The 23289-nt window shown below is 43.1% G+C and overlaps 1 protein-coding gene across 2 annotated transcripts in view; it reads right to left on the minus strand.

Moving 5' to 3' along the window:
• The window catches only part of CRYBG3 (crystallin beta-gamma domain containing 3), a 150031-nt gene that overhangs the window by 117350 nt on the left and 9392 nt on the right, over positions 1-23289 (minus strand). For both annotated transcript variants that reach the window (XM_061628033.1, XM_061628034.1), the window contains exons 2-3: positions 17732-17810; positions 6902-7341 (exon numbers count right to left, since the gene is read on the minus strand). In XM_061628033.1, the coding sequence (XP_061484017.1) occupies positions 6902-7341; positions 17732-17810 (519 nt within the window). The remainder of the gene's footprint in view (positions 1-6901; positions 7342-17731; positions 17811-23289) is intronic.

The raw sequence follows: 23289 nt of genomic DNA on the forward strand, positions 1-23289 counted from the left end.
AAAATTTAAACGAAGAATAGGGATGTTGAATAATCAACAGGGGAACACACTGACTGACCGAGATGAAATAAAAGGAAGAACTCTATAAAAGAGATGCCAGGATGGCAGATTCATTCACGGAGGAACCATATGATGAAGAACCAGACATTTTAGAAAGTGAGGTGAAAGCTGCTCTTAAAATACTTCGAAGAAACAAATCACCAGGAATAGACGGCATACCAATAGTGTTGCTACAAGCTACTGGGACTGAATCTCTCCAAATTTTGACAAAAATCTGTCAAGAAATATGGAAAACTGAACAATGGCCCACAGACTAGAAGCATCCCATATACATCCCAATTCCAAAGAAGGGGGATCCCAGGGAATGCAGTAATTATTATCGAACTATTGCCTTAATATCCCATGCAAGTAAAGTAATGCTGAAGATTCTACAACAAAGGCTTTTACCATATATGGAGCAAGAAATGCCAGACGTCCAAGCTGGATTTAGAAAGGGAAGAGGTACCAGAGATCATATCGTAAACATACATTGGATAATGGAACGGACCAAGGAATTTCAGGAGAAAATCACCCTGTGCTTTATAGATTACAGCAAAGCCTTTGATTGTGTAGATCATGAAAAACTATGGAATGCTTTAAAAGAAATGGGGGTGCCACAGCATCTGATTGTCCTGATGCGCAACCTATACTCTGGACAAGAGGTACTGTAAGGACAGAATATGGAGAAACCAATTGGTTCCCCATCGGAAAGGGTGTGAGACAGGGGTGTATTCCTATTTATTTAATCTATACGCAGAACATATCATACGGAAAGCAGGATTGGACCAAGATGAAGGAGGTGTGAAAATTGGAGGGAGAAATATCAATAATTTCAGATATGCAGACGATACCATACTATTAGCAGAAACCAGTAATGATTTGAAACGAATGCTGATGAAAGTTAAAGAGGAAAGCACAAACGGCAGGCGCCATCTCTGTTATCTTTTCAGCGCCTTTTGAAGACTTTCCTTTTTCAACAAGCCTTTTAAGTTGAGACCTATCCCAGTCTGCATCTGTGTCAGAATTGTTTAATATGTTTTTTAATAATGTTTTAACCCTCTTTTAAAGTTATTTTTTAAAAAATGTTTTTAATGCTGTTTTGTTTTAATGTATTTTAAGATCTGTTTTTATGATGTTTTAAAGTGTTTTAGTGCTTTGTTTGCTGCCCTGGGCTCCTGCTGGGAGGAAGGGTGGGATACAAATTATTAATTAAATAAATAAATAAATAAAAGCAGGACTACAGCTGAACGTGAAAAAGACTAAAAGTAATGACAACAGAAGATTTATGTAACTTTACAGTTGACAATGAGGACATTGAACTTGTCAAGAATATTAATACCTTGGCACAATCATTAACCAAAATGGAGACAATAGTCAAGAAATCAGAAGAAGGCTAGGACTGGGGAGGGCAGCTGTGAGAGAACTAGAAAAGGTCCTCAAATGTAAAGATGTATCACTGAACACTAAAGTCAGGATCATTCACACCATGGTATTTCTGATCTCTATGTATGGATGTGAAGTTGGACAGTGAAAAAAGCTGATAAGAGAAAAATCAACTCATTTGAAATGTGGTGTTGGAGAAGAGCTTTGCAGATAACATGGACTGCGAAAAAGACAAATAATTGGGCGTTAGAACAAATTAAACCAGAACTATCACTAGAAGCTAAAATGATGAAACTGAGGTTATCATACTTTGATCATGAGAAGACATGATTCATTAGAAAAGATAATAATGCTGGGAAAAACAGGAGGGAGTAGAAAAAGAGGAAGGCCAAAGAAGAGATGGATTGATTCCGTAAAGGAAGCCACAGACCTGAACTTACAAGATCTGAACAGGGTGGTTCATGACAGATGCTCTTGGAGGTCACTGGTTCATAGGGTCGCCATAAATCATAGTCCACTTGGAGGCACATAACAAAAACAAAAGAAAAAAACTGAAAAACGTTATTGAAACAACATGAGACAATACTGTGCGTTTAAAGTGCTCTTCGGGCAAAGCAATCCTACTCAGAGGAGGCTGGCAGAAGTGGAGCCGGCAGAAGTGGAGCCGGCAGAAGGGAACACAGCGGAAGGTTCCACCACATCCCATCTCCTATCAGGAGCCACTGGGAGAGGAATACATTGGCTGCACCAGCAGAGCTCACTGGAACAAAAAGAAATGCATCTTCCCTTCCACCACCCTTTCTCCCGACGTATCATCTGCTGGGACTTCGGACGCAGGACTGAGCCGAACATGCTCAGGATGCGGCGTAAGTCCCCCTCCCCTCAGTTCTGCCCCCAACACACACACACAGAACACCCCTTTTTCAGGCCTTCTGCTGGCTCCACTTGCGCCAGTCTCGGCTTGGCCCTTGCTGGGCCCATGTGGTGGCAGATTTCCCTGGCTGCACCCTTCTGCCGGCTACACTTCTGCCAGCCCAGGTGGGGAACTTCAGTCGGTGCAGCCCAGTGTAAATGCCAGTTAGACTGTTCCCCAAGTTACAGCTAAAGGCTACGATACAGAAAACTATATGCCCAGCTCCAGGACGAGCACAAGAGATTTTTAACTGATGGAAAAGGCGAAGAAAGGAAAAGGCTACTAAACTATACAAGGCTGCCATATCTAAAGGAACTTATCACTTAGAATTCTTGGAGGAGTATTTCTGTAGGATTAAATTAGAATGGAAAGAAATATTATTTCAAATTAAAGTTATTTGAATTTTTTAGCCCATTCCGTTTTCCCTTCCCCATGTTAGGGACATCTGTTGGCAAGACTTGTGGGAAAAGCCCAAATCGCTGCCCAGAGCTATTATAATATCGATAATTTTATCTGAATGGGAAGGGGATACTCTTATGTCCTTGATGAATATCTGACATGGTACATTTTGGTCTCTGTTTCATTATAATTGAGGTTGCTATTACTATTATTATTACCCACCTTTCACCCTAGTGTCCCAAGAAGGGTCATAAAGGCTGCTGCCTTTCCTCACATAGGCTAATCCGATGTTTGGATCCAATGTTATACATCTGTCTGAGAGTAAGTTCCACTTATATTTGTGCAGTATTACAGCCTCAGCATCTTACAACTCTAGTATACAGCTTGGGACCAGGATACTTCAAAGATCATCTTACTCCTTAGGTATCCAGTCATCACTTCGCTCTGCAGGCAAGGGCCTCCTGCAGATACCATCTTATCAGGAGGTCTGTTCCGTACAACATAGGAAGCAGACCTTTAGTGTTGTTGGCACCTACCTGTCTTATCCAGGATGGGACTCAGGAACCAGGCCAGTTGGTGAAAGCAATTCAGTCTTTATTAAAGTAATATCCAGACACAAACTACGTCTTCTCATGAAGTTGCACTACAAAACATATCCTGCGACATACAAGAGAGTTGACAGAACAAAGGAGCCACTATCTCTCCTGTCTTTTAAGAAGGGTGAACACGGGCGCGAATTCTCTCACTCCGCCTCAACGTGCTCTCATCCACCGCCCTCCTCTCCTCCCTCCTTTGCCTTCGCTTTAGCTGTCTTCTGGTATGCGGGGAAGGGGGAAGCACGGCCCCCTCCCCTTCTGAAGACTCTGATTCAGGTATGGGGGAAAGCGGGGGGGCATCTGGCGGTTTCTCTTTGCTTTTCCCTGACTCAGGAGGCCCTCCCTCCTTCTCCAACTGCTCTGAACTCGAAGGGGGAGGATGCGTGGGAACTTCCAGGGAAGGGCCGGTGTCTGTGAGACTTTCAAGGCCTTTGCTGCTAGACAGTTCTATCTCTGGGATTTCCTCCCCCTCCTCTCCTGCTTCTTCTTCCCACAACTCTGGCCAAACGATTCCCTCTCCCTCCTCATCTTCTGAAACCTCAGGGCCCCAATCCTGCATCCTGACACTACCCTTTGGAATTTACTCCCCTTAAATGTCAGACAGGCACCATCTGTGTTGTCTTTTTGGTGCCTAGTGAAGACCTTCCTCTTTCAACAAGCCTTCTAAGTAAAGCCCTTATCCCAGTCTACATCAGTCTTGGAATTGTTTTTCAATATGTTTTGTTTTTAAGATGTTTTATAGATGTTTTTAGTGTTTTATCACCTGTTTGCCACTCTGGTCTACTTTTGGGAGGAAGGGCAAGATATAAATATAATAAATATTATTATTATTATTATTATTTATATCCCACCCCTCCTCCCAGTAGGAGTCCAGGGCAGCAAACAAAAGCACTCTAAAACATCATAAAAACAGACTTCAAAATATATTAAAACAAATCCATAGAAAAATATTAAAACAAAACATGTTTAACACCTTTAAAAAAAAAAAACTTTAACATTTTTTTTAAAAAACTGTAATAACGTCTTAAAAAGCAATTCCCAGAGACACAGACTGGGATAATGTCTCTACTTAAAAGGCTTATTGAAAGAGGATTCAATAGGCACCAAAAAGATAACAGAGATGGCACCTGTCTAATATTTAAGGGGATGGTATTCCAAAGGTTAGGTGCCACTGTGCTAAAGGTCCATTTCCTGTGTTGTGCAGAATGGACCTCCTGATAAGATGGTATCCGCAAGAGGCCCTCATTTGCAGACCACAGTATATAAGGGGTAAGATGGTCTTCAGGTATCCTGGTCCCAAGCTGTATAGGGCTTTGTACACCAAAACTAGAACCTTGAACATAGCCTGGTAGCCAGTGCAATTCATTCAGCATTTGGGGTGACATGTTGTTGATACCCTGCCCCAGTGAGCCATCTCACCGCCGCATTTTGCACCAGCTGCAACTTCTGGACCAACCTCAGGGGCAGCCCCACATAGAGCACATTACAATAATCCAGCCTGGAGGTTACCAGCAAGGACAACAGTGGTCAGGCTATCCTGGTCCAGAAATGGCCACTGCTGTCTTACCAGCCAAAGCTGGTAAAAGGCACTCCTAGCCGCTGGGCCTCTAGCAACAAAGATGGATCCAGGAGCACCCCTAGACTACTAACCTGGTCTTTCAGAGGGAGTATGACCCCAAGTAAAACAGGCAACTGACCAATATTTGAACTGGGGAACCACCAATCCACAGCGCCTCTGTCTTGCTAGGACTGAGAGTCAGTTTACTGGCCCTCATCCAGCCCACCACCAAGTCCAGGTCCAGGGCTTGCATGGCCTCTTCCAATTCAGATGTTACAGAGAAATAGAGCTGGGTATCGTCAGCGTACTGCTGACACCTCACCCCAAATCTTTTGATGACCATTCCTAAGGGCTTCATATAGTTAAAAAGCATGGGGGACAAGATGGTACCCTGTGGCAACCCACAGCACAACTGCCAGGGAGCCGAAAGACAATCACCTAATACTATTCTCTGAAAATGACCTGGAGATAAGGTCAGAACCACTGTAAAACAGTGCCTCCAATACCCATCTCACCAAGTTGACCTAGAAGGATACCATGGTCAGTGGTAACAAAAGCCGCCGAGAGATCAAGTAAGAATAACAGGGTCACACTCCTCCTGTCCTTCTCCTGATAGAGGTGATCCATCAGGGCAACCAAGGCTGATTCAGTCCCATAACCAGGCCTGAACCCAGACTGGAATGGGTCAAGTTAATCTGTTTCATCCAAGAGTACTTGCAATTGCTGCACCAAAACCCTCTTGATCACTCTCCCTAAATAGGGGGTATTTGCGACCAGGCGGTAGTTGTCAGAAACCAATGTGTCCAGGGTGGGCTTTTTCAGGAATGGTCGGATCACTGCCTTTTTCAGGGCAGCTGCAGCCACTCCCTCCTTCAACAACACATTGACCATACCCTGGATCCACTCGATCAACCCCCCTTGGCAAGCTGTAATAAGGCAAGAGTCAAGAGGACATGTTGCTGGCCGCATCGTTGCACGCACTTTGTCGATGTCATCAGGCCACATCAACTGAAACCTTTCCCGAGACATTGCAGTAGATGTTGCACTGGCCATCTCACTGGGGACTACAGTAGATGTGGATGGTGCATTAAGATTGCTATGGAGGCAAGCAAATTTACCCTTAAAATGACTTGCAAACAATTCACAGTGGGCCTCCAAAGGGTCTAAAACTTCATTTCCTGGAACTGATGTCAACAGACCCCTGACAATATGGAAAAGCTCCACTGGACGGCTACTTGAGGATGTGATGGTGGCAGAGAGGTGGGCCTTCTTCGCTACCCTCCCTGCCACAGAGTAGGCACAGTTATGATGTTTTACTCGTGCCTGATCAGCCTCACAGCATGTCTTTCACCACTTGAGCTCTAGCTGTCGTCCAGCCTGTTTCATTGCCCTTAGCTCACTGAAATGAAAGCCCGGCTCCACAATGCCAGAGAGAGCACTCAGGGGCAAGAGCCCAAATACATTCAAAAAACATTTTTTTTGCAATGATCCCCAAAATCATTTCAATAGGATTCTTTCAATTTTTACAAAGATTTTCACAAAATGCCCCTCCTGCTTCAGCTCAGTCCTAAACTACATGTGTGCAGCAGCCCACCACAGGATGGGACTTGAGAGAGGAATCGGGAGCTACACATGTAACATGTTTTATGTGCAAACTGGGAACTATGGCTAATGGCTTCCAAACAAGCCAGAATTTGGAATCCAACTTCGGTTTGAAGTTGATTTCTTAATTCTGCTGTGTGACTTATTAAGCCAGGATTTGATTGTGTAAATCAGGCCATCATTATTTTGTCCTGCCTGATTTCCCTTGAAACGCTTAAAAGAGAATCTAAGTTGTGCTTTAAATTCGAGTCATGGCTACAGTATTAATAAATTAAAACTCAGAATTACTATTTGCATTCAAATATTGTGGCCACGTCAACATCCTTCAGAAATGATATGATGTCCCAATGATATCTTAACACCCATAACATATAACAGAATTTTCTCTTTAAATTGTGTGAGAAAACTTACTTGGATGCTTCAGCAGTTTGCTCCTGTGCTTTCTGCAAATTCTGTGAGCCAGAACTAGTGCTTTTAACAAAGTTAGTATCTTCATTTTTGTTTGATGCTGTCTGTTCACTTCCAGGAGTTGAAATAACAAATATTTCTGGCTTCGGATGGTCAGCACGTCCAACTTCCTCATGGCTAACTGGAGTTGCAAAGTGTTTTCCAGTTCTGTTGTATCCATCTCCAGAGTTGGAATGCTCAGTTTCTCTGTTGGATGATTTTGAAGCAATACCAAATAAACTCCCAAGATACTGAAAAAATCCTTCTTTGGTCTGTCTGTCATTATTGGCAGTTTTGCCTTCATGAACTAAACTAGGAAGGCTATTAGCTTTCTTTAATTCCTCCTGAGTGGTCGATATGTTCAGCTCTTCTGTTGAGAGGTTCTTATTTTCACAGACTGAAATCTGCGAGGAAAGAGACATTTTATTAATAATGATGAGCAAGAAACTAAATTTTATCAGCAAAACTACATGGAGTTTATTTATTGCACTGGCACCATGCCTTTCTCCAAGGAGCTCATAATAGCATATAGTGGATTTTCCTTATTTTATCCTTGCTATAACCCTAAGAGGGGTCAATAACAAGGATAATTAGGCTGAGAAAGGGTGACTGCCCTAAAATTATCCAGTGAGCTTCATGGTTGAGCAATGATTTGAACCTTGGTCTCCCTAGTCTAAGTCCAACCCTCAATGCAGTTAAACTCTCTGGCTGTCTTATAAATGCATTCAGGTGTATTCATATACTATACACTATACACTATTTTAATACTAATATTTTGACTGATGCACTGTAACATGAGTTGTACTAACTATAGACTCCTTTTTGCTTCCATCAGCAGTGGAAACGTGCGCCATTACAGAAAGCTTATAGGAAAAGGTGCCTTGAAGATTGCTTTTTTTTGTGTGGGGGTGAAGAAATCAGACAGCTGGTATAGCACAGTGGGAAGAAGAGCCTGGCTGGGAGTCCAGAGTCTGTGAGTTCAAATCCTCGCTCATGTCTCCTGGGTGTCAAGGGCCAGCTAAAGATTACCCCCACAGTGAATAGCTCAGGGGTTACGTGCCCTGCCACCTGTGCTGCCATGGGCAAGCTGCATAGTCCCAAGGAGCCCAGTTGCCCCCCAGCTGGCAGTTGAAGACAAGGAAGGGGCTGGCTTGTGCAGCTGTGGCAAGCTGAGCAGGCCCTAGCCAGCTGGGGAGGACTAGCCTCAGAGGGAGGCCATGGTAAACCCCCTCTGAATACCTCTTACCATGGAAACCCTGTTCATAAGGTTGCCGTAAGTCGGGATTGACTTGAAGGCAGTCCATTTCCATTTTCAAAGAAATCAGACAGCTTTTCACTATCAGTGGATATTATTTATTTATTTAAAATATTTCTATCCCGCCCTTCTACCCAACAATAGGGTACTCAGGGCGGCTACAATAAAATAGCACATATATATAATAAAATACACAATAAAAACACAAACATTACAGTAAATTAAAATGCATAAACTACTATTAAAATACATAAAATGCATTATGCATACACATACAAACATACTTACATGTATATATGTGCATACACATATAAGATAATAAAAGAACTTAAAAAAAAAAGAGAAAAAACTTTGAACAGTGTCAGGCTGACCCATCAGTCCCAACCAAAGGCTCTCCAGAACAAAATAGTTTTTACAAGTCTCCGGAAGACCATCAGGGAGGAAGCAAAGCGGGCTTCTTGGGGTAGGGAATTCCAAAGTCTGGGAGCCACAATTGAAAAGGCTCTCTCCCGTGTGCTTGTCAATCTAACTTCTTTTCCTTGACCACTGTTTGGTGCTGGCCCACTTAGGGTATAAACACTTTAAACCGAGAGGAGGTAAACTTTCACAGCCTTTACAGACCCCAAATCTGCTTTTGATTCCATCTCTCATGACCGTCTGTGGAGCAAATTAGAACAGCTTTCTATTGAGAAAAGGCTACTGTTCCTGATCCGCATACTGTACCAAAATACATCTGTCCAGGTACGTTGTAGCTATCGAGGTCACTTCTCTAAGGAGATTACCTCCTCACGTGGTGTTAGACAAGGGTGTGTCCTTGCCCCTACCCTATTTAACTTATATTTGGCTGATCTTCCCTCTGTTTTGGGGATGACACAATCCCATCCACCCAAGATTGGGCATACAAAGGTATTTATTCTGCTTTATGCAGATGATGTGGTTTTAATTTCCCAAACTCAGCTGGGTCTCAAGAGACTATTGAGAGGCTTCATGGAATACTGTAAAGAAAACTTTCTTACAATTAAATACTCCAAATCTAAAGTAGTGGTATTCTCTAAGAGAAAGGTCAGGTACCCTTGGTCTATGGGGAATGACAGAATCGAACAGGTTGACTCCTATAAATACCTGGGTATCTGGTTCCCTGAAGCAGTGAGCTGGAGAACTGAAGGAAAATATGTTAAGGCCAAAGCCGAGAAAACACGGGCACAATGACCCGCTTCTTTTTTTACAAAGGGCAGGAAATTTCTGCCAGCAGCCATACGTGTTTTTAGAACCAAAATAGTCCCTCTGATTCTTTATGGGGCACCAATCTGGTTTCCATACTTTAAGGGTTCACTTGAAGGAATTCAATCCTTCTTTCTCAGGTCCATTTTTGGTGTCCCAAGATGCGTTTCTGGAGCTACCCTTAATTTGGAGGCTGGCCTTAACTCTCTAAAATCCTCAGCTTGGATTTGTGTTATTCAATATTGGCTTCGCTGCTGCCTTATGCTCACTCACAGCTCCTTTACATCCCAGGTAATGAGAGACCCCTTTGAGCCATCTTGGACAAAGGTGGTGGTGAAAAAAGCTGTCTCAATAGGCCTCTCTCCTTCTGATTTGCTCTCTATGGAGCTTGGAAGTGCCAGCTGCTCTGGGTCCCTGTTCCCCTCAGTCACTGGGTCTACCAGGTCTTCCTTGCAAAGATGGGATGCCCTATCCAAGCTGGTTATCCATCCCCAAGTATAGGAGGGCATTCTCTCTGGCTCGTTTTAATGTCTTACCTTCTAAACTTTTGGAGGGTAGATACAATAAAACTCCAAGTAACAATAGATGCCGTCCTTGTGATAACAGTGAAGTGGAGTCTATTTTACATGTTTTGCTAAACTGCAGGTACTATGAAGGGGCCAGAAAAGATCTAATATACCCTATTACGCAGTCTTTCCCAGGTCGCCCCTCTGAGTTTCTTCTGACTGTTTTACTTGAGGGTTCTGATAACGCAACTACTGTGCAAGTGGCAAAATTTTTGAACTTGGCCATTTTGACCAGACCCTGTAAGATTGTAAATGGCAATTAATTCAACTGAACTGTTTTGCTGTCTGCCATAGCTTCTGTTACCAAGCAGTCTTATTTTAATACTTAATACTATGTTTTGTATTTGTGGTCGGTTGACTGAAAATAAAGATTATTGTTGTTGGCTAACGTCTTTCATTCCAGGCACGCAGAGGAGACCAGAGGCAAATGATCTTAAATCCAGGGTAGGAACATATGGACGTAAACGGTCCCTTAAATACACTGGTCCAAGGCCGTTTAGGGCTTTAAAGGTCAAAACCAGCACTTTGAATTGGGCTCGGAAACAAATTGGGAACCAGTGGAGTCAATAAAACACAGGGGTGATATGCTCCCTGCACCGTGCTCCAGTTAACATTCTGGCTGCTGCATTTTGGACCAACTGTAGTTTCCGAATTGTTTTCAAAGGCAGCCCCACATAGAGTGTGTTACAGTAATCAAGCCTCGATGTCACCAATGCATGTGTCACCGTGGCTAAGTCAGCTGCTTCCAGGAACAAACACAGCTGGTAGATTATTTTGAGATGGCCACCCTGGCTACCGCAGCCACCTGATATTCCAGCAGCAGGGCAGGATCCAGAAGAACTCTCAAACTGCGGACCTGCTCCTTCAAGGGGAGTGCAACCCCATCCAGAACAGGTTGCAATTCTATCCCTGGGGCAGTTTTTCCCTTGGCCAGCAACACTTCCGTCTTCTCTGGATTAAGTTTCAGTTTGTTCGCCCACATCCAGCCCTTCACAGCCGCCAGGCACCGGTTTGGGACGAGCACTCCCACCCTGCCATCAGATGGAAGGGAGAGATAGAGTTGAGTGTCATCAACATATTGATGACATTACACTCCAAATCTCTGGATGACCTCTCCCAGTGGTTTCATATAAATGTTAAAGAGCATGGGAGACAGAATGGAACCCTGCGCTACCCCGTAGGCCAATGGCCAGGGGGTCGAGCAGTAGTATCCCAGCACCACTTTCTAGGTCCTGTCCATCAGCTAGGAATGGAGCCACTGTAGAACAGTGCCCCCTAGACCCATCCCAGCAAGACGGCTCAGAGGGATACCATGAGCGATGGTATCAAAGGCCGCCGAAAGGTCCAGCAGCACCAACAGGGATGCACTCCCCCTGTCCGATGCCCGGCGTAGGTCATCAAGCAGGGCAACCAGGGCAGACTCTGTCCCATGACCAGGCCTGAAGTCTGATTGAATAGGGTCTAGATAATCTGATTCATCCAGGAAAACTTGGAGTTGAGCCGCCACCACCCTCTTAATCACCTTGCCAAGAAAGGGGAGACTGGAGACTGGCCAAAAGTTATTAAGATCCGCAGGATCTAGTGAAAGCTTTTTTAACAAAGGTCTAATCACAGCCTCCTTCAACAATGTTGGCATAGAACCTTCCCTTAGGGAGGTGTTAATCAGATACGTCAACCAACCAGCTACTGGTGGATTTAATTAGCCAGGATGGGCAAAGATCAAGCAAGCAGGTAGTGGCCCTTATATCTCCCAGAATCCTGTCCACATCCTCAGGATTCACAAGCTGAAAAGTATCCATGGAAAAATGACCAGAGGGAGCAACGGGGACATCTGACACAACTGTAATTAACAAGGAGTCCAAGTCAATCCAAATGTGAGCAATTTTATCTGTGAAGTGCCTCACAAACATTTCAGAGAGAGCAACCAACCACCTGAAAAAGCATAGCTGGATGGCACTGGGCAGAAGCAATGCTGGCAGAGAAGTAAGCTTTTTTCGCCGCTATCACCACCACATAGTAGGCTCGAAAATGAGCTCTAACCAGTTTTCGGTCAAACACAGACTGAGTTTTTCTCCATTGTCGCTCTAGCCGTTGTCCCTGCCATTTCATCAGGCCCAAGGTTTGGGTGTATTACGGGCCTTCCCTGGTGGGAGAGGGCGCTTTGGAGCGATAGTGTCCACAGCCCAGGTCACCTCTGGATTCCAGAGGTTGACCAGGGCTTCGACAGTAGCGCCACCCATGTTGGGAACATTCCCCAGACCATTCAGGAAACCATCAGGATCCATCTCCGGGGGCAGACCATCTTAATTGGCCCATCACCCCTGCGGAGGTTATCAGGGGCACAAAGTCTAAATCTAATCAGGTGATGATCTGACCATGACAACGGAGTAACCAAGAACCCCTCCACCCTCAGATCACCAGCTTCCTCTCCCGAACAAAACACAAGATCGAGCGTGTGTCCTACCACATGAGTTGGTCCAGAAGATATTAAGGACAGCCCCATGGTTGTCATGGCAGCCATAAATAAATAAATAAATAAATAAATAAAATGAAGTCCTGAGCTGGACCTATGAGACTAACCTCAGTATGTATGTTGAAATCACCCAGGACTATCAGCCTGGGAAACTGCAACACCAATGTCGAGACCAGCTCCACAAGCTCAGGGAGGGAGACTGTTGGGCAGCGGGGTGGATGGTACACCAGCAGAGTCCTAACTCTGTCACCCTGAGCCAACGCCAGGCACACACACTCAAAGCCAGAGGAGTTAGGGACAGGAAACCTGACAGGGAAGATAGATTCCCTACAGACAATTGCAACCTCACCTCTCTGTGCCCTGGATCTGGGCTGCTGGAATGCCACCTGGGGGGGGGCAGAGCTGGGAAAGTCCCACTCCTCCCTGGTCATTTCGCCAGGTTTCAGTAATACACACAATGCCAGCGTACTCATCCAGGATTAAGTCCTGGATTAAAGTGAATTTATTAGTCACTGACCTTGCATTCATAAGCCGAACAGTAAAATCCAGGGAATTCCCAGCATAACTGCCAGTGCCCAGTGGGTTGGGAGGGGGATCGGGAGGGAAGCAAGCACGAAGATGTCTTATATCCCTTCCTCTGTGATGGCTAATCAACCTCTCACCGCTGTAACGTCCCCTACCCAGAATTACCTCAATGTGAGACTCCCGACTACTCCTGTCCCAATGCATGTTAAAAGAAGCCTGACACTGAAAAACTAAATCAGCAAATGCAATCTGATTATAATCCAAAAAATGGGAGTCTAGAGCTTCATGTAACCATCCACCGATATTCCATGAAAGAGATAACTTATCTGGCTGGAGGCATTTTTGTCATCCTGAATTAGTTGGTATCTTTCCCTGAATAGAGTTCCCAGAGATAGTCAAATCATTCGTAAGGGAGGATGACTGCCCTATATTTACAGATTCCTTATAAAACAAACCTTGTTGAATCAAGTTAGCTGAAGGAGCACTCAAATGTCCTAATAGCTTATAATTTTTATGCATGCCCTTCCTTGGATCATGAGACTCTTCCTCTAAGGGTATAGTTATCTCCATTGATGGACTCAGTCTACTGACATTTGAGATGACTGGTCTTGGGATAGTTGTTGGGAGAACTGAAGAAACAGGTATCCTCTCTGAGGAACCAATTTCCTCATCTTCTAAAGATCTCATATTCAGCCAGGCATTGGGCTTTGGTGACACAGAATTTTCAGTAAGTGTATTATAAGCTAGATCCTTCTTAGGGGATCTTAAATCAATCTTAGTTATTAATGGATTGATTTCTACACTAACTTGGTAAGCTGGAGCACAATTCTGAACCACAGACAAAAGTTGCCCTAAATTCTCAAGTTTATTTGAACTGTTTCCCAGATGGGAGTGGGCTAAAGACTCTGGATCCACCTAATTCCCCAATTTAGTTGTAGATCCATATCGATCTGATTGAATACATGCCCGCTGATCTGTGCCTTCTACGCTCTTCGGCTTATTGTCGAAATGAATAGAATCAGGAGCCCAAGGCCCTCAAGGCGGCTTATAAGAGATACAAATATCAAAATACAATATAAGAATACATCAACAATAAAGCAATACAATAAAGCAATCTGATTTACAAAACACAATTTACAAGAGTTAAATAACGATAACCATCACAATCTACATTTCCAACTTAACACTTGCAGCGCTAAAATTGGCCCCAAGGTACCGTCTAAAAGCACATAAGTCCATGAGTCCACTACCTAGCTGGAACTAATTAATATTTGTAGATCCATTACACTTGAGCTGGATGTTTACTAAATGAGTCTTAAGACACTCAAGTCTTGTTATAGTTTCATTTTGTGCTTGCAGGGGTAAGATGGAGAAGGAATCTAATAACATTTTGTCTTCAATGTCAAAAAACTTAATTCAGAACAGGAGATTGCCTTTGAGCTTCTGCTGTAAACTGCCCAGACAGCTTCAGCTATGGAGAGGTATATAAATGTAATAAATAAATAAATAAATTTAAAAGACCCTCACCAACGTATATATCTAGGAGTTTATTATTAGTGTGGGATTCCAGAGCAGTATCAAATTCAATTAGAGTTTTTGAGTAGTTAGTCAACTCTTCCAAGGAGCATTTTGATCTTGGTGTGCTACAGGTGGCTAAGCCCAGAGGAGGAGCTGTATTTTCAAAAAATCTTGAAATTAAGATGTCCTTTTTTATTAAGACATCTCTGCGAGCAAAAACTGCTCTAGCTGAACACCGTGAGCCAAAAGAAACTACAGTGCGTGCATTAATTCCGTTATAATATAAATAGTCCACATGATTGATGTCCGCTATGGTGATCAGACCCGGGAAATTTCCCTACAAAATTTCCAGCAGATGCAATTTGTGATCAGCAAATTATAATATTATAATATTACACAAACTCTTGTGGAAGTTTATGTGCAACACTTACAGAACTGCGCTAGCAGCTATTTTCTTATTACCCTAACCTTATTCGGTTACTCTAAGGTGGACATGTTGTATCATGCTTATGTTTAAAACCATCCGAACCACACATTTCGGAACTCTAGAGAAAAACATTTTAGGAACTCTGTACATTCTGGACTGAATAAGTTAGTAGTAATATATTTGCATAAGTTTATGAATCTCTGCTGTTCAGCAGCTTACTTCCACACAGATACCATGAATGTACTTCATTAACTCCTCAGACCTGTTTCTGTTTGAAGAAATAAAAGCTGAAACAGGCATATCAGGTGCTATTTTAAAATAGCTAAGTGGGGAGTGTCAAGCTTAAAAACAACTAAGACAAGACTTTAGTTTCAACAAATAAAAAGTTTATACCTGAGCATGGGAGGGGGGTACAATCTCCGATCAGAGAAAAAGGACTACCTTTAATCTCTGTGAAAGTAACCAGTTCGAAAATATTTTCAAAGAATGAAGTTGTATTATATGGTCATTCCATATGTTTATCCATTAACTTTGTTATTGCTTTGTCATATTTCTAGGAACTTTTGTGAATTGGTGCAAAACAAAGATTTATGAATATGCTTTTCAGTAATATCTGCCTCAAGGTTTTAGAATACCTAGAATTATGCCCTGTTTTCCTAGTCAGTTAACATTTTTTCTGCCCCCAACAATTAAGACAGGATCATGGTTTTCTTTCCCCTAGTGATTACGTGATATAAAGCCTAAGCCACTAGTAACTTGCAAGAATTATTATTATTTAATAATAAGGGGCGCCTTTCACACAAAAAATGTTTTTTTAGAATGAGGCATCATCAAACTCTATTCAAATTTGGGACTTAATGGGAACTAGTGAACTGTACCAGTGCCATTAGTCCAGGAATAACCACTACTATCAGATGCCTTATAAATGGTATTACATAAAACTGTAACATGAGAAATGGATACATAATAGGCATATTGTGGACTACGGAGGACATTTAATGTTATGGATGCATTTCAGCCTCCAATGAACCATGTATATCAGCACAAACAATCATAGGAACAAATAACGTGTCATACTGAGATTTTTAAAGCAGAATAGCAGGAAGGACCTGCCCCATACAGGATGCTGCTGTGGTTAGTGTGCTACTCTGTGGCACCATACCTGTGTACATCAGCATGCCAATAACTCCTTCTTTCCAAAATGATTTTCTTTGATTCTAATATTGAAAAGCAAAGCTGCACTGCCGCAGGTGCTGGGACATCCAGTTCTAATTACTTATTGGAACACAATGCATTTAAATCCAATGTTTTAGATGTTAAGTTTACATTTGAGTAATTTGAACTTTATTCATTTGATTAAAGAAGATTTACTGTATAGGCATCTATGCCTGGAAAACAAGCAAGCTTGAACACTTGTGCCATCTGACAAAAGCTGTGACAACATTTAATTATTAGAGAGTTGTGGGGTCAAGTAATTATGCATGTATTATCCCCATTGATCCTAATGTCTGCAACTAAATATGACATGCCCTCAGACATACAGAGGCACTTTAATCTACTTTAGATTTTCTACTCTTTCTATTCTTTCTTCGCCGATGTCGTTACCGCCGCTGCCTCCGGAGCCAGTGCTGCTGGGCCAGGCCAGGTTGTGGAAGGGGGGGTTGCCCACCTGCGCAAAGTGCCCCTGGTCGAGCCGCTCCTCTCCCGGCACCACACCACCCTGGTGTGCTGGCTGGAGGCCCACCTAGGCTGAGGGGAGCAAGCCGTCAGCCTTGAGCAGTTCTGCGAGGCCCTCATGCTGGGCCTGCCCAAGCTGCCGCCACGGGGTGGGCGGAGGAGGCGCAGGAGCTGGAGGGGAAGCCGCCACAGCAGCAGCCGCAGCTGTCAAGGAGCACGCCTGGAGCAAAGAGATATGCTATCAAGGTTGCGTTTCATATCCAGCCATACCAGGGGCGTGACAACAACACAGTGCACAACAACATGGAATACATCCTGGCAAGTGGGTGCTCCATGACCAAGAAGTCCAAATGCCAAGTCAACTTCACCCACTTTGGAATGTGGCAACAAACTTTTGCTGGAGGGTCAAAAGGATAGGACAGACCCTTGTGAGGCTTGCACAGAACAAAAAGGAATTTTTTTCTTAATAATGTTATTTGTTATTTAGTTTAATTTTTATAAATTGTATTTTTATTGATGTATTTTTATTTGTGTTTATTTTTCTTTATAAGCCACCTTGAGGGCCTTTGCCCAAAAGGCGGGGTATAAATAAATTTAATAATAATACTTATGTTCTTTTTCTTGACCAGTAAGCTTCTACTTGGCCTCTTTTCTAAATACTAGATGCTTTAATGTTAGACCATTCTGGACAGCAAAAAAGCTAACAGTTTCTGGGATAAACAGGTTTTTCTTTTCAAAAGGCACTCTCTGACCGCATTTGTACATAACAATAAGCCACAGTTAATGACTTACTGAGATTAATCAAACAACAATCAGCAAACCAAGAACAAGCCATGACTTTATGATAATAGCTTGTATTGAAGAAACAAATCACAAGCCCAATTCAGATCAACAACCCAAGTCTTTGTGACTCGTTACTCCTACTTGTGCCAGGGGAGGAATGAAGTGGAAGCAATTGGGCAACATTGCTTGATCCTGCTAAGTTATTAACCATGGCTTATCATTTCAGATGTGTACATATGTTCAGTTTCTTTCTCCTTCTCTGCACTTCAGATACTTAGCACCTAGTAATGGAGGTCAAATGAAATCAGTCAATCTCAGTTCCTTTAACATTAGCAAATAATAATCAGACCTTTAGCAGCTCTGGGAGAGGGGTGCTTTCCTTTCTTTGATATTCTGTGCTGGTACATTCATTTTGCTTGGTTTCAAAGCTGAAAAAAAGAGAGAGATTTAGATATTTTTTTAAAGTTTTAGCTCATTTGAAGCAGTTTCAACAACAGGAATAGGAATGAGCTCCTTTTTCTTTTCCGGTTTCTACAATCATGCTACTCCCTCTGCTGGGACAGTTTCCCCACCATGGTGAAACCATGTTCAAATCCTTCCTTAAATCTGTATCTTTAGGTAGGGAAGGGGGAAAAAGTCAATTGCAGTTTCTCTCCATTTCCAGTCATTAAGTTCCATTCTCCATATTTCCACATCTGTTTTCAATTTTTTTAAATTCCTCATGAAAACTCATCAGCATTTTAGTATGAGTTCCTCTTAATTTACACATTGTATGCAATTTCCCCTAATACACACAATTTTGCAAAGCAATTTCCCCTAATATCCAGCACAAAATGTATGTGCATAGGGGAACCTGTTATTGGTCATGGCTTTCCAGGGCATGAATGTATACCTGCTGTACATATGTGAAATCTACGTACAGAATCATCACATGAAAAATTAAATGTGGGTTTCACATTAATTTCACACTAAAATGCAAAAGGGAAATTTAAACAGTTTGCATGTCATCATACAATTATTTTAAGATAAAAATATAAACATGATATACAAAGACTGGTTATTCTGCTTCTAAAGACATGTTTTCCTGCCCCAATGTAATGACATTATCTCTGCTAGCTTTTCCCAGTATGAATAATTAGGACAAGAATGGTCTTGAATACAGGTATACCCCAACATAACAATTAGGATCTAATTCTAAAACTCTTCTGCATAGTGTGATTCAATATCTAATACCTGTGGCATCACACACATTCATTTTTTCACAAATGGGACTAGCAGCTTGAAACGACACTTGAGAACTGGGCTATAATCAAGAGCTAAATAAAATATGACATAAGTGCATACAGCTCTATGCTGGATTTTGGCAATTATTTGTACAAGGCCATTTGTCATTTGATGACTTACACAAAAAGTAAACCAACTGCTTTAAATCCAAGATTTCTCTATGTAGAAAAAAAAGCTAGCAGGTTGGTTATTCCCAAACTGTCCTTTTTTCAGTTAAGAGAAGCAAACTTCAAGAGCTGTAAATAGTAAGCCTACAATGGCTGATGCCAACGTTATTTTTAGGCAAGTTGTTGCTGAACATACCCTTCATGACCTAGATTACCTGCAGTACAGAAAAAAAATTACGTCACTTTTTCTGTAGATACTGAAATGTATTTCTATATTTTTAAATGAGAAAAATCAGAATACTAAGGATTATTTCCATTCTTAGAGGATAGCAACAAAGCCTTATTCTACAAAGTTAAAACCAGAGGACAACTAATGTAATACTTCATGAGCAATCTGGGTTCATAAATTCCACCCATTTGTAAGAAACTGAATAAAACATAAACAGAGTGGCAGGAACAAAAAAATTACCATCATTACAAGACAATACAAGTAAAACTTGTAACAAATAAATGTACACAGTCTCAGTTTCTTATTGGACATCATCATAACACCTCTTCTGTAAAGTCACTTAAAAACTATTTCCATGCTATTCCAACACAATTAGGTTTAAAATTCACCTTAAGTCTCTTACGGTGTCTAGATGAGACACCATTCTTGTACTTAGCAACTGCATGAACGGCATTTAAAAAGGACATAGGCATGGGGAGTTGGTTGAGATTGGTGGTGGTGGGGCTTTTACATTTTGTTCCGCTGGTCCCAATCTCACCTCCCACACACCTGCTATTTGTATTGGAAGAAAATCTCCTATTTCTACCGAATGATCTGCCCAACTAATCTACCCAGCACAGGTGGGCTCAGAAAAACAACTACATTTAATACTAATGCAGAGGTGAGAGGAAATCTACAGAAGGGCTTGTCCACACTGGGCTTTGCTGTGAGTTTGAGTCCAAACTTTCTGGGCATCGTTCACATGCCATTGCCTTCCACCCCGCCTTTTGTGTAGAGATTTCAGATTTTTCCAAACCTGGGAAAATCTTAAAAGAAAAGAAAAATCCAAATCCAATCCACTGTTGCCTGGCTGCCGGGGCAGGCTGCTGCTGCTTTCATTCTCTTTAGTTATGGTGGCACAGAAAGATCTATGTGATCTGATGGAAGGGGGGGTTGTGTTTGCCTGCTGGTAGAGCAGAAGGAAAATGGGTCTTTCAGCTTTCCCACTTCCAGCTACTCACTGAAAACTAGAGAAGGGACCCACATAAAACTACCATGGGGTGATGGTGGAACTTGGGATCCTGCCCTTATGTGGATCTGCCCAAACTGGCACATGGGAAATTAGTGTTTAACTAGTCCCTGATCTGCCAGTTTTTCCCCTGCTCTCTGTCTTCCTCCATTTGTTTTTCCTCAGTTTTCTCTAGCCAGCTCCAACATTGGAAGTTAGCTCAGTTTGGAGGCTAAAGACCTAGAGCAGCCTTTCCCAACCAGTGTGCCTCCAGATGTTGTTGGACCACAACTCCCATCAGCCTCAGCCAGCATTGCCAATGGTCAGGAAAGATGGGAATTGTGGTCCAACAACATCTGGAGGCACACTGGTTGGGAAAGGCTGACCTAGAGGGAAGGATTGCAAGGAGGAATAGGGGGCAGATGAAAGCGTGACCATCATCTCCCACCTTCCAGTTCTCTCTTGCAAGGGGTCACCTGCCCTCTGTACACCCTTAAACGTTCACCCAGATAACAGAACAAAAAGATAAAAATCTTAATACTATTGAGAGAACAATAACAGCGGAGGTAGCCAACACTTGCAGAATTCAGGGCCACTAAATCAGAGCTATCTTGCAAAGAAAAACAGTATAGGCAATCTTGTGTTTATCTATATAGTTTCCATAGAATTTTCATGAAGATGGCAGGAGACAGGTTAGTTATTCTAAAATATTCTGAACATGTTTTACTCTAACATAAGAAATATGAATCAACTTTATAAAAGACATAGTACAGGGGCTTACATCTAGAAAATGCAAGAGTAAATTAGAGCTCACAAACTATTATCATACACTTGATGGCAACCTGCTGAAGCAGTTCAGTTCAATCACGTAGCCTGAAACCCTTTACTAACTTTTTCTGTAAAACACATACAAGAGAACACAATTAAATCTTCAAAGTCTGTTCAAGTATTTGACCAAGTGCATTTCCCTACTTTTGTTCTTCATAACAATCCTTTGGATGTGTAAAGAAAAAGCCCATCCCTTCTCTTCCTTTATTGAACCACACCACCCACATTATGTACATAAAAGTTTGTTTGTAGTGTTAGGCACCAATGCTTGCAACTTAGAAGGAAACAGAGCACTGGCAGGAAAACAGAGATATCTTGGTTTTGACAGTGCAATTGGCTAAATATGGGAGGAGTAAGACAGGGGTTCTAGTTTGGACATTTCAAAGACCGTGCAGCATATTGTCATTCCAAAATTGATGCTGGACAGCAATATGTTTTTAACACTGCTAGGAACTGACCAGGATGTAGGTGACAGTGTCCCTAATTAATTAGTAATAAGGGCAGCCTAGGGTCACCATGAGCTAGGAGCCAAATCCTGAAAGAACCTATATCTTAGGAGACAGATCCTAGGGGTAGAAAGCCTATAGAAAGCTAGTTTTCAACACCACCCTAGCAAGAAAGCTTCAGGGGACACTGTATACAAGGCTAAATTCCAGTTGGAGAGAAGGGGAAAAAGGAAACTCCACCAATACATACAAGGAGAGAGTCAGCTCAGTCTTTGCTAAAAAGGGCAGCTTTAGCCTTCCTTAAACACAACCACAAGCTCTGTTTCCCTAGGTCAAAGAAAGGTCAGGCTGTTCTAGGCGGGAAAACAAAAAACAAAAAAGACTTGCCTGGAAGTCACAGCCCCCTGCTTAGATTAAAAGCAGCCAAAGGCTAGTCTAGTTTGTCCAGGCCAGAGTGCAAGGCACCACTAAAAACTACAGGGGAACTTGCACTGATAAAAGTGGTTGTTGTCAGCAAATAAAATAAAAATAGAGTAAAAACTAGTTAACCTTTCTTAGTACCACTAGTCAAAGTCCTTAAACAGTCCCCCCTCGCTAAGGAAGAAAACCTGCCTTCAAAGGAAGGAAGCCTGAGGTAATCCTAAAGAGTTAAGCCCCAGCTGATAGTTGAGCCATCAGCCTCAATTAACACATAATTGGCTTGCAGCAGTAGCTGGGAGGGACCAGACACACATATAAAGTCAGAGCACCCATGAGGTAGAAGCTGACAAAGTGTCAAGGCCTCAGCTGACAAAGCATCAAGGCGAGTTAAGCATCAAGGCGAGTTAGGCAGCAGGGCGAGTTAGGCAGCAGGGCGAGTTAGGCAGCAGGGCGAGTTAGGCAGCAGGGCGAGTTAGGCAGCAGGGCGAGTTAGGCAGCAGGGCGAGTTAGGCAGCAGGGCGAGTTAGGCAGCAGGGCAAGGAGGCCAGGGCCAGGGCCAGGGCCAGGGCCAGGGCCAGGGCCAGGGCCAGGGCCCCCCACTCTGCCCGTCTGTTCCCTGACCTCAACTAAACTGCAGTCTCCAATCCATTAACATAATAACCCTTAAACAAAACTATGCAGGTAAGATGCCAGCATGGGTGTGGGGGCTTCCCAGTGTTTTGCACAGCCTGCAGTATGTACGACTATCTGCCTGTTGGACAGAAGTTGTGGGTGTGCTCTCAGTGCAATGAGCTCCTGGCTCTCTGGGAACAACTTAATTTCCTTGAAGCCAAGGTGGCAGACCTGGAAAAGCTGAGAGAGGCAAAGAGGTGTGTGGAGGAGGCCTTCAGGGACATTATAGCTGTGTCCTACTCCAAGGATGATAGCTCTCCTGCTATCATGAGAATGATGGTCTCGGGGAAGGAGAGCATCCAGCCGAGGAAGAGGGAAACAATCTCTTAGAAGGGACCCATTCCTTAGGGGATGAGCAGCTATCCTCTCGTGCCGAGGATATATCTCCGGGGGGTGGAGGGATCCTTGTACTGGGTGATTCAATCATTAGGAACATAGACAGGTGTGTGTGTGATGGGTGTGCAGACCATAAGGTGATTTGCCTGCCTGGTGCGAAGGTTGCGGATATCGCCCGTCGTTTAGATAGTTTGGTAGACACTGGGGAGGAGTCAGTGGTCATAGTGCACGTTGGCACCAACGACATGGGGGAATGCAGCTGTGAGGTCCTCAAAGCAAAATAGGTAGGATGCTGAAAGCCAGGACCTCCAAGGTGGCTTTCTCTGGAATGCTACCAGTTCCACGCGCAGGACAGCCAGACAGGCACAGCTTTGCAGTCTCAATGCGTGGATGAGATGATGGTGTCCGGAGGATGGGTTTGGATTTGTTAGGCACTGGGGAACATTTTGGGACAAGCCGGGCCTGTACAAAAGGGACGGGCTCCACTTGAACCAGAATGGAACCAGACTGCTGGCACTTAAAATTAAAAAGGTGGCAGAGCAGCTTTTAAACTGACTGAGGGGGGAAACCCGACAGGAGCTGAGAAAGGTCCGGTTT

This window comes from Rhineura floridana, chromosome 5 (assembly GCF_030035675.1).
Source record: "Rhineura floridana isolate rRhiFlo1 chromosome 5, rRhiFlo1.hap2, whole genome shotgun sequence".
In the NCBI taxonomy this organism is placed as follows: Eukaryota; Metazoa; Chordata; class Lepidosauria; order Squamata; family Rhineuridae; genus Rhineura; species Rhineura floridana.